This window comes from Entelurus aequoreus, linkage group LG06, assembly GCF_033978785.1.
Source record: "Entelurus aequoreus isolate RoL-2023_Sb linkage group LG06, RoL_Eaeq_v1.1, whole genome shotgun sequence".
NCBI classification, from domain to species: Eukaryota; Metazoa; Chordata; class Actinopteri; order Syngnathiformes; family Syngnathidae; genus Entelurus; species Entelurus aequoreus.
Genome location: NC_084736.1, coordinates 21,690,938 through 21,708,657, shown reverse-complemented (window position 1 = coordinate 21,708,657; position 17,720 = coordinate 21,690,938). Strand labels below are relative to the sequence as shown.

General features: G+C 38.1%; 1 protein-coding gene across 1 annotated transcript in view; it reads right to left on the bottom strand.

The window, feature by feature from the left end:
• syt3 (synaptotagmin III) overlaps positions 1-17,720 on the bottom strand; it is a 101,729-nt gene that overhangs the window by 24,127 nt on the left and 59,882 nt on the right. The window contains exon 8 of the mRNA XM_062050249.1: positions 2,144-2,362. Coding sequence (XP_061906233.1) covers positions 2,144-2,362 — 219 coding nt within the window. The remainder of the gene's footprint in view (positions 1-2,143; positions 2,363-17,720) is intronic.

The following is a 17,720-nucleotide window of genomic DNA, read 5'->3' as shown; positions in this document are numbered from 1 at the left end:
ATAATTCTGCAATACAACTTAGGGATATATTCACTAAGATCAGACCGAGCTAGTACAGTATATACATTTAATAGGGTCTAATAGTTTACAAGTAGTTTTGTTACGATTAGGGTTTTGTGATGGCAATTCTGATACGGATCATCCATGAGTGGTATCGGCCGCCACCGATAACATGTATTAACTGTAAACGTTTTAATGTATTCATGGTGAGTGATATTGACAGTTTAACAATATCAACACAATATTTAAACTAGTTCCTACTGAAGTCAACAGTACACAATAACTGTAAACATTAATAAAAATATCCCCAAAATGAAATACTGTCAGTCGAGGGACCAAAAAAAAAGTAAAGTATGTTTTTTTATTTTTTATTTTTGTGATCGACGTGGGAAGGCATTAATCGGAAATGGCTGATCATGTACTTTTTCATGAAAATCGGTTCAACTAGTGCATCCAATTGTGTTTGGTTACGTATATCACCAGGAAACAGGAGACTGTGACCATGGCTTAGGGGTTTCAAGCTCTGGCTTTTCCTTGGCACGAACAGTTACACCTCCAGTACCATACTGCAAAATCCGATTAGTAATACAAGTTGTGGTTACAACCTTAGTAAAGAGGGCATAAAGCGGGGTGCCCAAATGTTTTGCCTTCAAGGGCAAATTTTTACCACGCAACAGCACCACTAGTACAAAATGTAGCCTCATACCGCTGAAAATATAAGATAGTAGAGATCTAGTTCAAAAGATTGCAACAAGTTAGCCTGTAAAAAAACAAAAAACAAGAGTATAGATTTTAGAAATTAGATTTTTTACCGCAACATTTACGGTGTTTTTTTGTTTTTTTTACACCAAATTACTGTAAATTGATTGTTGCTTTTACATACAAATGATGGTGACAGAGCAGTCAGTTTTTTTACCATAATGTCTATTGCCATTTTTACTGTAAATTAAAAAAAAAAGGTACAAAATTTTGACGACTGAGCTGCCATTTTTTTTTAACAGAATAATCTACGGTCAGTTTTTTTTACAGTGCATGACTATAAATTGAAAAAAACAGAACTGGTATTTTTAGCGCGGATGCTACTTTTTTACGGTAAAGTCTATGTTTCTTGTTTTTACATTGCATTACTAACAATACAAACATGGTACTACTGGTTATTTTACCGTAACTTTCGGTGACCGAGCTGCCAGGTTTTTAAATAAATGGTAAATGGGTTATACTTGTATAGCGCTTTTCTACCTTCAAGGTACTCAAAGCGCTTTGACACTATTTCCACATTCACCCATTCACACACGCAGTCACACACTGATGGCGGGCGCTGCCATGCAAGGCCCTAACCACGACCCATCAGGAGCAAGGGTGAAGTGTCTTGCTCAAGGACACAACGAGGTTGGTAGAAGGTGGGAATTGAACCAGGAACCCTCAGGTTGCTGGCACGGCTGCTCTCCCAAGCACGCCACGCTGTCCCCAAATTTTACCGTAATATCTGTCATGACCAATACCCACAGGTCATGTCCTGTGTTGTTTCTGTTGGTATTCTTCCCTGTTAGTGTTTAGCTCTTGTCTAGCGCTCCTGTTTTGGTTTCCTCTTCCTGTGTGTGTTGTCCTGCTGTGACCTGACCGCTTATTCTCTGCACCTGCCTTTGTTTAGTGATTAGTGTCCCCACCTGCTGTGTACACTAATCACACCCCCTTGTATACCAGGTCTTGCCATTCATGCGACGCGGGTACATCGGTCGCCACTGTTCGCCACTAGCGACTGTTTGTTTCACACTATGCTAATATAGCTTTTCCATGCTAGCCGTTTGCTACCTTCTTAGTTCCTGCTACTCATTTTGCTATGCCAAAATAGCCTTAGACTTCACGTGCGCTTCCCTGCAACACAACCCTGTTTTTGCATTTTTGCCTTGTTAGTGGATGAAAAGACTAACCTGCATGCCGCTTCCTGTCCTTCCGCATCTTGGGAACACGCCAAAATCTACTGACTTTTTTGCAGTGCAGCCTAGCAGACATGCCATCAAAAATTGTGCAGCTTGAAATAGGTCAGTATGAATATGTATTCAATTTGGAATGACACGACGTGCCAAATTTGGCCCTCGGTTCCCACTTTGGGCATCCCTGGCATAAAATGTGTCTCGCTCACCACCGTGCCCTCCACGATGTCCCTCCAGACCGGCTTGTCCCCGCTGCCCTCGCTAAAGTCCAGCAGGTTGTCCACGACCACCTGACCGATCAGGTCGTGTCTGGAGAAGCGGTCGAAGTCGTACACGGAGAAGTGCAGCTTCCTGGAATGTAGCTCGTTCAGCGGTACGCCGAACTGGAAGGTCTCGTTGAAAACCGGGTTTAGGGTCTTTCTGTGGACCTGGTAGAGGGAACATGGACGTCAGAATGATGCACATTTTTACTACAGGCATAAAAATAAGGAGACACAGTGATGATTGTAGCTGTCCGCACGCACGCACGCACGCACGCACGCACGCACGCACGCACGCACGCACACTCACGCTATTTATTCCTGTGACATGTTCACTGATTCTTCATTCTTATCTTGTCGCCACTTGGTTCCTCTCCAGCTGTTCTCCCGTCGCTAAACACTTCCGCATCACATATTTCATTCCCAAATATTCAGCCCACCAATCGTCTTTCCCTTTCCAAAGAAGCCGCCGGAAACTCCCCAGAGCAAACATTTGTCATCCCCTAGAACAGGGGTGTCAAACTCAAATACAGAGTGGGCCAAAATGTAAAACTGAACAAAGCCGCAGGCCAAGGTTGAACAAATTAACCTTTTTGATAGGGACCCAAACAAGTTTTGCATTGTATATTGAACAAGCAAGGCTTATATAACTTTATAGTGACATGCAAAATCGAGTTTCAAATAATAATAATAATAATAATAATAATTAAAAAATACCAATGGCATATCAAATACAATTTAAATAAAAATGTAATGCCTCTTTTGTATTTGCAGCCTTCTGAGGTAAATATCAACATTAACTTTTTCCGCAGGCTAATAAATTTGAAAATAAAATAATGAATAAACCAACCATTCAGGACTTTAAACTGCTCAGTTTGCAACACACTGATCTAATCTGATGTGCCCAAGCCAGATACCTGCCATCTTTTCTTGGATGCTAGTTCATTAATGTCGGGGCTCAGGCAACCTTCATTATCGAACGAAAGTGTTCATCAGTCATTATGTCTCGTATTCCACAGTTTTGGGGGCGTGCCTTACAGGCACTGCTTTTAACGTCATCTACGAGCTGATGTCACGTCCGCTTTTCATCCCTTCTAACAACGTGCCCGCCCAGTCACAAGATATGAGCGGCTCCTGTACGCACACACACGTAAATGGAAAGCATACTTCATCAACAGCGATACAGTTTACACAGAGTGGCCGTATAAGCAACTTTAACATTGTTAGAAATATACGCCACACACATACACACACCTTGTAGCGTCCCGGAAGAGTTAGTGCTGCAAAGGGTTCTGGGTATTTGTTCTGTTGTGTTTATGTTGTGTTACTGTGCGGATGTTCTCCCGAAATGTGTTTGTCATTCTTGTTTGGTGTGGATTCACAGTGTGGCGTATATTTCCAACAATGTTAAAGGTTTTTATACTGGCACCCTCTGTGTAACCTGTATCGCTGAAGATCAAGTATGCGTTGCATTCTCTTCTATGTGCGTGCCATAGCTGCACATATTATGTGACTGAGCCGGCACTTGTTCGACTGGACGAAAAGGGGACGTTACAATTCTCGGGAGGGGCACCGAAATTTGGGAGTCTCCTGGGAGGTTTGGCAAGTATGAGAATTAGCAGAGTACCGCGGCACCGCCGCTGTATATAATCGGCGGGCCAGCTCTAGTGTTAATTTGATATCGCCTCACGGGCCAAGTGAAATTATACGGCGGGACAAATTTGGCCCGCGGGCCAGAGTTTGACACCCATGCCCCAGAACATCACCCAAGGAGACTACATTAAGTACACTAGCTAATGAGAACACAGTCAGATAAGTAACAATATGTGTGACCTGTGTGAAATTAACCCCCTTATATTAATATTAGAACAACACTGTCATTCGTTTGTCCTGTAAAAATTTCCTTTTGTGCCGTTACAGTTTTTAAGTTAGTCACCAAACTTGTCTCAAACATTAAAACGTTATGTTAACTTTTATAGTTCTATGATATTAAAGAGTTATTATTCATAACCAGCATGCTCAAATTGTCAACATCTCCCCCAAACTTGTCTCAAATGATTGTGCTACGTTTGTGCTGCAAACATTTTTTGTCTATTATAGTTTTTATGTTATTAACTATTATAGTTGTCATTGTATTAACATATTATTAATAAACAGCCCCCCTTCCCTATCAAGATTTCCCCAAACGTGTCCCTTTCGTTTCTGCCACAATTTGTTTGTCCAACTATTATAGTATTTATGTTATTAATGTGTTATCATTCGTAACCAGCCCCCATCTTATCAAAATCTCCCCAAACTTGTCCCAATCATTTGTGCTACGCTTGTGCTGGTTTGTACTGCAATTTTTTTTTTAAAATCTAACTGTTGTAGTTTTTATTATATTGCCACTGCATAATTTGTATGTTAATATTATGTTATTATTCATAACAGCCCCCCCCGGCACCTCCCCATCATACTTTGTCAAAATCTCCCCAAACTTGTCCCAATCGTATGTGCTACAACATTTTTATCTAACTATTACAATTTTAATTTTATTTCCGCTGTATAATTTTTGTTACAAATGTTTTATTAATTCATAATAGTCTGCTCACCCCCAACTTTGTCAAAATCTCCCCAAACTTATCTCGTGCGTTTGTGTTGTAAAAATGTTATAGGTTATCAACGTTTTATACTTTCTATGTTATTGTGTTATTATTCATAACAACCCCCCCCCCCCACCTTTTCAATAATCTCCCCAAAACCTGTCCCAATCGTTTGTGCTATGTTTGTGCTTGATTGTGCTGAAAACATTTTTTTGTCTATTGTAGTTATTATGCTAATAACTTTGATAGTTTTTATGTTATTAACGTGTTATTTTTCATAACCAATCTGCCCAAATTGTTAACATCTCCCCAAACTTGTCCCAGTCGTTTGTGCTACATTTGTGCTGCAAACATTTTGTGTCTATTATAGTATTTATGATATTAACATCTTATTATTCATAACCAGCCCCCCATCTTATCAAAATCTCCCCAAAGGTGTCCAAATAATTTGTGCTACGTTTGTGCAGCAACATTTTCATCTATTAAAGTTTTTATTTTATTGCTGCTGTATAATTTTGTATGTTATAATTGTGTATAATTCATAACAGTCCCCCAACCCTTAGCTTTGTCCAAATCTCCCCAAACTTGTCCCGAACATTTGTGCTGGAAAAAATTTAGTTTTTATGTGATTAACATTTTATAGTCTCTATGTTAGTGTGTTATTATTCATAACCAGCAGCCCCACCTTTTCAAAAATCTTGTTTGTTTGTGCTACATTTGTGCTTGATTGTACTGCAAACATTTTATGTCTATTAAAGTTTTTATGTTATTAACTTTTATAGTTTTATGGTATTAAAGTGTTATAAATATTTAAATGCGTTAAAATGTAATATCGGAAATTATCGGTATCGGTTTTTTTTATTATCGGTATCGTTTTTTTTTTTGTTTTTTTTTTTTTTTTAAATTAAATCAACATAAAAAACCCAAGATACACTTACAATTAATGCACCAACCCAAAAAACCTCCCTCCTCATTCACACAAAAGGGTTGTTTCTTTCTGTTATTAATATTCTGGTTCCTACATTATATATCAATATATATCAATACAGTCTGCAGGGATACAGTCCGTAAGCACACATGATTGTGCGTGCTGCTGGTCCACTAATAGTACTAACCTTTAACTTACTCATTTTCATTAATTACTAGTTTCTATGTAACTGTTTTTATATTGTTTTACTTTCTTTTTTATTCAAGAAAATGTTTTTAATTTATTTATCTTATTTTATTTTATAATTTTTTTTTAAAAGTACCTTATCTTCACCATACCTGGTTGTCCAAATTAGACATAGTAATGTGTTAATTCCACGACTGTATATATCGGTTGATATCGGTATCGGTTGATATCGGTAATTAAAGAGTTGGACAATATCGGATATCGGCAAAAAGCCATTATCGGACATCCCTAGTTATTATTCATAACCAGCATGCTCAAATTGTCAAAATCTCCCCAAACTTGTCTCAAACGATTGTGATACAAGCATTTTTTGTCTATTATATTGTTTATGTTATTAACTATTGTAGTTGTCATGGTATTAACGTGTTTTATTTCATAAACAGCCCCCCAACCTTGTCAAAATCTCCCCAAACTTGTCCCTTTCACTTCTGCCACAATTTGTGTCAAATTTTTTTGTATTTATGATATTAACATATTATTATTCATAACCAGCCCCCCATTCTTATCAAAATCGCCCAAACTTGTCCCAATAGTTTGTGCTACATGTGTGCTGGTTTGTGCTGCAACATTTTTTATCTAACTATTACAGTTTTTATTTTATTGCCGCTGCACAATTGGTATGTTATTATTGTGTTATTACTCATAACAGCCACCGCAGCACCTCTCCATCATACTTTGTCAAAGTCTCACCAAACTTGTCCCAATCGTTTGTGCTACGTTTGTGCTGCAACATTTTTATCCAACTATTAGTTGTTATTTTATTGCTGCTGTATAATTTTTGTTACAAATGTGTTATTAATTCATAATTGTCCCCTCACCCCCCAAAACTTGTCTTGAACGTTTGTGTTGCAAAAATGTTTAATGCTATCAACGTTTTATAGTTTCTATGTTATTGTGTTATACGATTTGTTTGTCTAACTATTATAGTATTTATGTTATTAATGTGTTATTATTAATAACCAGCCCCCGCATTTTATCAAAATCTCCCCAAACTTGTCCCAATCGTTTGTGCTACACTTGTGCTGGTTTGTACTGCAACATTTTGTATCTAACTATTACAGCTTTTATTTTCGCTGCATAATTGGCATGTCATTATTGTGTCATTATCCATAACAGCCCCCCCAGCACCTCCCCATCATACTTTGTCAAAATCTCACCAAACTTGTCCCAATCGTTTGTGTTACGTTTGTGCTGCAACATTTTTATCTAACTATGACAGTTTTTATTTTTATTACCGCTGTATAATTTTTAGGTTATAATTGTGTTATTATTCATAAGTCCCCCAAACCCCAACTTTGTAAAAATATTCCCAAATTTGTCTCGAATGTTTGTCAGCAAAAAAAAAAAAAGTTTTTATGTTAACGTTTTATAGTTTCTATGTCATTATTGTGTTATTATTCATAACCAGCGCCCCCACCTTGTCAAACATCTCCCCAAAACTTGTCCCAATCGTTTGTGCTACGTTTGTACTTGATTGTGCGGCAAACATTTTTTGTCTATTATACTTGTTTTGGTATTAACATATTATTCCTAACCAGCCCCCCCCCCCCCCCTCCCCCACCCCGCCTTGTCAAAATCTCCCCAAATTTGTCCTAAACGTTTGTAATTCAAACAGTTTTTGTCTATTATAGCAGTGGTCCCCAACCACCAGGCCGCGGCCCGGTACCGGTCCGTGGACCGATTGGTACCAGGCCGCACAAGAAATTAAAATAAATAAATAAATAAAATTTAAAATATATATATATACATTTATTTTATTTTTATTAAATCAACATAAAAAACACAATATATACATTATATATCAATATAGATCAATACAGTCTGCAGGGATACAGTCCGTAAGCACACATGATTGTATTTCTTTATGACAAAAAAATAATAATAATTTTGAAAAGAAACCATACGTCCACCCCACCGGTCCCTGGGACATATTTTCAAGCGTTGACCGGTCCGCAGCTACAAAAAGGTTAGGGACCACTGTATTATAGTATTTATGTTACTTTTTTTTTTTTTTTTTTAATAATGTCCTGCCCAGCTTCTCGGGCAAATCATATAGCAGATGTAGATGCCCATATCGGCTGTTCAGATTTACTTTACAAAAGAGAAGTGTAGGATACTTCTCTTGTTGCCTTACTTGTATTTTGACTTTATTAAATGTATTTATATTATCATTTGGTGCAGCCGGGCCGGAGCAGGAGGGGATAGAAAGAGAGAAAAAGGAAGACAGAGGGGGGTTGTGGGGACAAGAGGGGGATTAGACAGAGAGACAAAAACAACAACAGCAAACACAACAACAACAACAACAGAGCAACATCAGCAAATACGACATGTACAAATATGATGGTAAAAGTAATAGCAAATAAGCAGTTAGCGAAAATAAAAAATAAAAAAATACAGAAATGACAATGAGCATTATTACACTAAAAATGGAGCAATATGAATACCAATAGAAATAGTGCTATTGATAATTACCAATACTTTACCTTTATTATCAACAATACAATTGTTCAAATGCAACAATACATATACGTAATGATAACTTGAGATACGAAAGAATGCAGAAAAATGGAGGGGAAGAAAGAGAAGCAACCTACATTAACCTTGTAGATTGTTATAGTAACAATAGGTTAAGCTTTGTCAGTGTGCTATGTGTTATACCCAGTTTACCCTAGGGCAACCACGTTAATATATGTTTGATGAAACGTGATTATGTGCATGAGCGTATGTGTGCATATGTACTTGTATATGTACAGTATGTGTATATGTGTGCTTGTACAGTGAATGTATATGTACAGTATGTGTATATAGCAAATGTATATGTACAGTATGTGTATACAGTATGTGTGTTTGAACAGTGAATGTATATGTACAGTATGTGTATATGTGTGTTTGTACAGTGAATGTATATGTACAGTATATGTATGTGTGTGTTTGTACAGTGAATGTAAATGTGTAGTATGTGTATGTGTGTGTTTGTACAGTGAGTGTATATGTACAGTATGTGTATATGTATGTTTTTACAGTGAATGTATATGTACAGTATGTGTATACAGTATGTTTGTATAATGAATGTGCGTGTGGATGTACGAACTTTGAGTGTGTAAATATGTACTGTATTTATTTGTATATGTATGTGGGAGCGTAGGTACCTATGTATGTGTGTGAGTATATGTGAATTTGCATGTACAATACATTTGACTCCCAGTGTGTGCGGGAGCCAGAGTACGGCCCCAGCCTACCCGAGAGCCCATCCCACAAACAGTAGGTGTGGTGCCCAGGGAACCAGGGGCCACCGCCCCCACGCAGCCAAGCCGGACAGCGACAGGAACCCCAGAGCCTGGCCCACCGCGCCGCCCACAAGGGCCAGCAGCAGGCCGCAGACAGACGCACCCGGCAGAGGACAAGGCACGAGAAAAGCAGGGGGCAGCCAGACCCCAAGCCAGCGAGAGACCACACCCCACACGGACAAAAAGGCGGGACGCCCCGCCCGAGGGGCCCGGACACCCCCCGCAACCGGACGGGAAGACCGCCCCCGCCCCACCGGCAACAGGGTCCCCAACCCCCACCCCCGGAGAGCGCGGCGAGGCCAGCCCACGGCCATCCCACCCAAGCCGGCCGCCACAGGACCACCCAGCACGGGGCCACAGGAACCACCCACCCCACCCGCAGGGACCCCAACGATGGAGATGGAACAACCAGCAACCGCCCCGCCGAGTCCCCCCCCTGAGGTAGGGGAGTAAATAAATAGAATAAATAAATACATAATAATATTAATAAAATATATTAAAAAAATAAGAATAAATAAATAATTAAATCTATTTATAAAAAAAAAAAAAAAAAATTTAAAAAAAAAGAATTAAAAGAAGATCACAGACATGCTGACACACAAGGTCGCTACCCCAACAACTGGCCGACTCGCAGCACCTCGGAATACCCTGCAGCACCAAGCTACCACAGTAGACGCAGGGACCAGGCCCAGCAGGCCCCAACCAAGACGGGCACCCGGAAGGGATGGACGGTGGGACCCAGGAGCTCCAGACACGCAGTCCGGATGCAGTAGCCTGAGGCGCCGACCCCCACCCGACAGGCAGGCCCAGAACGTACCCCCAGAAATATACATACATATATATATACATACACATAAACATACACATGTACACATACACACACATACACATGCATACACATATATATACATACATACATACATACATACACACACACACACACACACACACATACATATACACAGTTTGTCAGCCCCGACAACCACCACGCGCGCGCGCTGCCACCAGTCACAACATCAGCCACCCCCCTGCACCAGACCCAGCAGCCACGGGCGCCCACACCACAAACAAACGGCAGCAGAAACAGCAGCCACAACACTCCCAGACAGCCAGCACCACCCAATCAAATCAAAGCGATAGTATTTATGTTACTAACGTGTTATTACTCATAGCCAGCCACCCAACCTGTCCCCAACGTTTGTCCTACACATATTGTTTATCTATTACAGTTTTTATGGTGTTAACGTGTTATTATTCATACAGGCAAATAATTGTACAGCACAAAGGAATGGCAGTAATAGCTGCAATGATAAGGGGGTGACTTTACACAGGTATATGTAAGCTATATTATTATAGTGAGCATAAATGAGAGATACTGTACATGTTGACTCAAAACGACAACAACTGGAGTATTGCAGAGCAGAAAAAAGGTGCGGATGAATCATGCGCCGCTTGATTAATTCTGATTAATTGTGAGGTCGTACGTCCTTGGGAGAGATAATTAACCTTTATTCTCGGCTGCAGAGCGGAAAATTAAATTTCACCCTCTTTCCTGCGGGATGAGGAATCCAATTGAACTCATCCGAAATGTCACATTCTGTCTCACGAAAATAGTTTTTTTTTTAGTTTTTTTTTTTTACTTCATTCCTTTTTCCTGCCTATATCGCGTCTGTCGGCTCCGTCTCACGCCCACGAAAAGACATCTGTTGTCTTAAAATTGGCAAATACTTTCGTATTCTCGACAGTATGCACTCAAGACTTTTGAGTGCATACTGTAAGGGGCTGATCTACTAAAAGTTGGCATGTATTAAAACACGTGCAAACTTTATGGCACGCGCAGAGTTGATCTACTGAGTTCGTGCGCTGAGGATTGCGTCTCTTAAATGAGCAAAATAGAGAGTGCAATCCATTTAGCGTGTATGTCTTCATGTACAAACCCCAAAACCAGTGAAGTTGGCACATTGAGTAAATCGTAAATAAAAACAGAATACAATGATTTGCAAATCCTTTTCAACCTGTATGCAATTGAATAGACTCCAAAGACAAGACATTTAACGTTCGAACTGGAAAACTTTTTTTTTTTTGCAACTATTAGCTCATTTGGAATTTGATGCCTGCAACATGTTTCAAAAAAGCTGGCACAAGTGGCAAAAAGATTGAGAACACTTATTTGGAACATCCCACAGGTGAACAAGCTAATTGGGGACCGGTGGGTGCCATAATTGGGTATAAAAGCAACTTCCATTAAATGCTCAGTCATTCACAAACAAGGATGGGGCGAGGGTCACCACTTTGTCAACAAATGGGTGAGCAAATTGTCGAACAGTTTAAGAACAACATTTCTCAACGAGCTATTGCAGAGAATTTAGGGATTTCACCATCTACGGTCCGTAATATCAAAAGGTTCAGAGAATCTGGAGAAATCACTGCATTTAAGCGATGATATTATGGACCTTCGATCCCTCAGGTTGTACTGCATCAAAAACCGACATCAGTGTGTAAAGGATATCACCACATGGGCTCAGGAACATTTCAGAAAACCACTGTCAGTAAATACAGTTTGTCGCTACATCTGTAAGTGCATGTTAAAACTCTACTATGCAAAGTGAAAGCCATTTATCAACAACACCCAGAAACGCTGCCGGCTTGATGGACTGATGCAAAGTGGAAAACTGTTCTGTGGTCTGACGAGTCACATTTCAAATTGTTTTTGAAAACTGTGGACGTAGAGGAAAAGAACCATCTGATCAAAAGCCAGCATCTGTGATGGTATGGGGGTGTATTAGTGCCCAAGACATGGGTAACTTACACATCTGTAAATGCTGAAAGGTACATACAGGTTTTGGAGCAACATACAGTATGTTGCTGTCCAAGCAACGTCATTTTCATGGACACCCCTGCCTTTTTCAGCAAGACAATGCCAAGCCACGTGTTACAACAGCGTGGCTTCGTAGTAAAAGAGTGCGGGAACTAGACTGGCCTGCCTGTAGTCCAGACCTGTCTCCCATTGAAAATATGAAGCCTAAAATACGACAAGGGAGACCCCGGACTGTTGAACAACTTAAGATGTACATCAAGCAAGAATGGGAAAGAATTCCACCTGAAAAGCTTAAAAAATTGGTCTCCTCAGTTCCAAAACGTTTACAGAGTGTTGTTAAAAGGAAAGGCCATGTAACACAGTGGTAAAATGCTCCTGTGCCAACTTTTTTGCAATGTGTTGCTGCCATTAAATTCTAAGTTAATGATTATTTGCCAAAAAAAATTAGTTTCTCAGTTCGAACATTAAATATCTTGTTTTTGCAGTTTATTCAATTGAATATAATTTGAAATCATTGTATTCTGTTTTTATTTACAAATTACATAACGTGCCAACTTCACTGGTTTTGGGTAACAATTTCAGCTAATTTCTCATTACATAAAATTTTTTTTTTTTTTTTTCCCCTGTAGTTTTCTTAACCGGTGTAATAATTGATAAGTACACCCATAACAGAAAGCTGACACGCTTTGTCAGTTTTCAGCATTTTTTTTTTTGGACAAAATTAAAACATATCAAAATATACATTGACTTTTTAGTATGCCACACCCTTGTATTAATATCATATATTCCAAACATTTTGTGTAAGAATAAAATGCTCGTCACCCTGACTTATAATTTCAAAAGCAAGTACGTTCTCCATCGATTTGTACATTAAAAAAAATGGTAGGTAAAGATTCAATCTAAATGTCTCGAAAATAATGTCTGATTACAAGAAAATTTGAAAGAGTAAAACAATTGAACAGTCAAACCCATAAGGAATTGTGTAATAACATAATGAGGTGATTATACATTATAATTCATATATATTCACTGTAACAAGCGGCCCTCTGAAATAAAAACGAGTTTGACACCCCTGATTTAAACTATTCTACTGATCATCATTTATGATTAAAGATGTTATGGCGAAACATGACATACTTTAGTTATAACAATAAATATTGCAGTTACAGTCATGGATTCGGATAGTATTAGATGCACTTAGAAACTACGGCAAGTACTCAGTGAAGTATACTTGCTCAAGTGTACTAACATAAATATTAAATTTGAGACGCAGTACAGGTCTCAAAAGAGCAGATTGACAACCTTCTGCCACATTTTCACACTTTTCTACTTATTCCTTCTGTGGAGGGATGCCAACGTTTGATGCACACGCCGCCCACCATCATCTCAGTCGACTAAATCCAGCCTGACTCAGGCTAATTAGCGCCTCGTGATCTCCATTTGCCGGCAGGAGCCAACGTCAGGCGGAGGGATCCGCTCTACCCGTAACAAGAGCGGCGAGAAAGCGTGGCGAAGAGACACGGCGCTAAACGCCCTCACGTTCGTCACGCGCACATGAAGACATTGAAGCAAATAAAGAATGGCAGATTTTCGAACCAGAACAGTTGAGCAAACTTTTTTCAGCAAGAGTCGCATACAAAAACATCAAAGATACTAAAAATGGCAAGATATGTTAAACCATCTGAACAAAACAACTTAGCATTGTGTTAGAGCTGGCAAATTGGTGTAACATCAAATCATTTATCTCATTTATAATCAATTTGTTGTGTTTTTTGTCAAATAAAACATGAGCTGCCCAGTGCCAAGCTTTAGTTCATCTGAATTAAATTCTAATACGTGATGTGGTTTCATTGGTCCAGTGTGAACACAGTAATCAGGTGCAGACCAGTGTTGTCCCGTCACCAAAATAATTTTGGTACTTTTCTGTACTTTTCTAAATAAAGGGGACCACAAACAACTGCATTATTGCCTTTATTGTAACAAAAAATCTTAGGGTACATTAAACATATGTTTCTTATTGCAAGTTTGTACTTAAATAAAATAGTGAACATACGTGACAACTTGTCTTTTAGTAGTAAGTAAACAAACAAAGACTCCTAATTTAGCTGCTGACATATGCAGGAACATATTGTGTCATTTTCCATTATATTATTTTGTCAAAATTATTAAGGACAAGTGGTAGAAAATGAATTATTAATCTACTTGTTCATTTACTGTTAATATCTGCTTACTTTCTCTTTTAACATGTTCAATCTACATTTCTGTTAAAATGTAATAATCACTTATTCTTCTGTTGTTTGATACTTTACATTAGTTTTGATACCCATATTTGATACCACAAATGTGGTATCAAATATGGGTATCAATCCGATCATACATTGGTCATATTCAAAGTCCTCATGTGTCCAGGGACATATTTCCTGAGTTCATAAACATAATATAAATTAAAATGAAAGAAGATGTTGTGATGCCAAAAAATATTGACGTAATCATAGTAGTATCGACTAGATACGCTACTGTACTTGGTATCATTACAGTGGATGTTAGGTGTAGATCCACCAGTTGTTTACATTTTGACGCCGGTGAGCTACGGTGTGTAGTGAAGCATGGTTAGCTATTCCTCGTCGTGCAGGGATTATACTTGTAAGAAACTTACTTTATTTGTCGCCATGGAGGTGAGGATTAGTGATTTAGAAATAGCTAAAACACTGCAGACTGGGGCTGGACTTTAGCCGCAAGATAGCTAGCCATGTCTTGGGGTGGGGGACCGGTACTTTTCAGAGGCGGTGTAGTACCGAATATGATTCATTAGTATTGCGGTACTAACACCGGTATACCGTACAACCCTAGTGCAGATCCAATCATTTGGTACGCTTTGGTTGAGGTGTGAAAACAATTGATTGACAAATGAGCCAATCAGATTTACGTCATAATGAGGACGTAACTACAGGTACCGTAAAGAGATCTGGCATCCTCAGAAGAGTTAGTAACCCTGCGGTGCTCATTAGCCCTTGTCCACCTTTGATCCTTCTTCCTGTTTACATTCCTGCGACCAATCAGAAAAGCAGGCGCAATCTCACATGGATCTGCTTTTTTGATGATGACAGCATCCCGTTTAAGCACCAAACTAGTTGGGCCTGAATCTGATTGGGGTTTTGTCATAGAAAACTAAAGCAAATCCTGGTTATTGTCTTATGAAATGTATGCTATGTGTAGTCTGAAAAAATGTATACCGTTTCTGTTCTCAGGAAATTAATACTATTCCAGGTTATTGTCTTATAAAACAAATACTATTTATGATCTTAAAACATTTATCGTATTTGTGTTCTTAAAAATCTAATATAATTCCTGGTTTAAAGAAAACTAATAATATTCCTGGTTATTGTCTTAGAAACACTATTACTGTTTCTGGTTATTGTCTTACAAAATAATATAGTACTAATAGACTTAGAACGTTTATACTATTCCTGTTCTTAGAAAACTTACACTATTACGGGTTTAGGAAAATTATACTATCTCTGTTTTTTGTATTATAAAACTAATATTGTTCCTGGTTAATGTCTTGCAAATTAATACTATTCCTGGTCTCAGAAAAGGAATACTATTTTTTCTCTGAGAAAATGTTTACTATTCCTGGGTATTGTCTTAAAAACTAATACTATTCCTGGTCTTAGAAAACCTATACTATTTCTTCTCTGAGAAAACCTATCCTATTCCTCGTTATTGTCATATAAAATCAATATAATTCCTGGTCTTACTTTACTTTACTTGTTTTAGAAAACTTATACTTTTTTTGGTCTTAGAAAACCAATAGTATTTCTTATCTTAGAAAACATATACTATTCCTGGGTATTGTTATAGAAAACTTACTGTATAGTATTCATGTTTATATAAAACAAAAAAACAAAATTCCTGGGTATATGTATTAAAAACAAATACTATCCCTGGTCTTAGAAAACAGACTATTTCTTCTAATGCTATTCCTGGTTATTGTCATGGAATATGTACACTATTCCTGGTTTTACAAAACTTATACTATAGCTAGTTATTGCCTTGAAAACTAATATTCCTGCTCTTAGAAAACTAATACTATTCCTGGTCTTAGAAATCTTACACTATTCCTGGTTATTGTCTTGAAAACTAATATTATTCCTGGTCTTAGAAAACTACTTACATTCCTGGTTATTGACCGCATATGTGGGTAACCCCCCCCCCCTAGAGGGGGGGGGGGGTTACCCACATATGCGGTCTTCTCCAAGGTTTCTCATAGTCATTCACCGACGTCCCACTGGTGTGAGTTTTTCCTTGCCCGTATGTGGGTTCTGTACTGAGGATGTTGTTGTGGCTTGTACAGCCCTTTGAGACACTTGTGATTTAGGGCTATATAAATAAACATTGATTGATTGACATTGATTGATATTGTCTTAGAATCTAATATTATTCCTGGTCTTAGAAAACTTATACCATTCCTGGTTATTGTCTTAGAAGCTAATATTATACCCGGTCTTAGAAAATGTATACTATTCCTGGTTATTGTCTTAGAAGCTAATATTATTCCTGGTCTTAGAAAACTACGACTATTCCTGGTCAATGTCTTAGAAACTAATATCATTCCTGGTCTTAGAAAACGTATACTATTGCTGGTTATTGTCTTAGAAGCTAATAGTATTCCTGGTCTTAGAAAACTTATACTACTCCTGGTTATTGTCTTAGAAGCTAATAGTATTCCTTGTCTTAGAAAACTACTCCTATTCCTGATTATTGTCTCAGAAACTAATATTTCTGGTCCTAGAAAATGTGTACTATTCCTGGTTATTGTCTTAAACTAATACTATTCCTGGTCTTAAAAAACAACTTCTATTCCTGGTTAATGTCTTTGAAACTAATACTATTCCTGGTTATTGTCTTAGAAACTAGTACTATTCCTGGTCATAGAAAACTTATACTATTCCTGGTTATTGTCTTAGAAAGTAATATTATTCCTTGCCTTAGAAAACTACTACTATTCCTGATTATTGTCTAAGAAACTAATATTATTCCTTGTCCTAGACAACTTATACTATTCCTGGTTATTGTCTTAGAAATTAATATTATTCCTTGTCTTAGAAAACTACTACTATTCCTGATTATTGTCTAAGAAACTAATATTATTCCTTGTCCTAGACAACTTATACTATTCCTGCTTATTGTCTTGAAAACTAATACTATTCCTGGTCTTAGAAAACTTCTACAATTCCTGGTTATTGTCTTTGAAACTAATACTATTCCTGGTTATTGTCTTAGAAGGTAATATTATTCCTTGTCTTAGAAAACTACTACTATTCCTGATTATTGTCTAAGAAACTAATATTATTCCTGGTCCTAGACAACGTATACTATTCCTGGTTATTGTCTTGAAAACCAATACAATTCCTGGTCTTAGAAAACTACTTCTATTCCTGGTTATTGTCTTAGAAACTAATATTACTCCTGGTCTTAGAAAACTAGTACTATTCCTGGTTAATGTCTTTGAAAATAATACTCTTCTTGGCAGGGGCGCCGCTAGGGATTTTGGGCCCCATGAAAATAATCTTTACAGGGCCCCCTGTATTATAATTTCATCATCATTAGGGGCTTCTCTGGGCCCCCCTCCATCATGGGCCCCTAGAATCCGTCTCCTTTACCC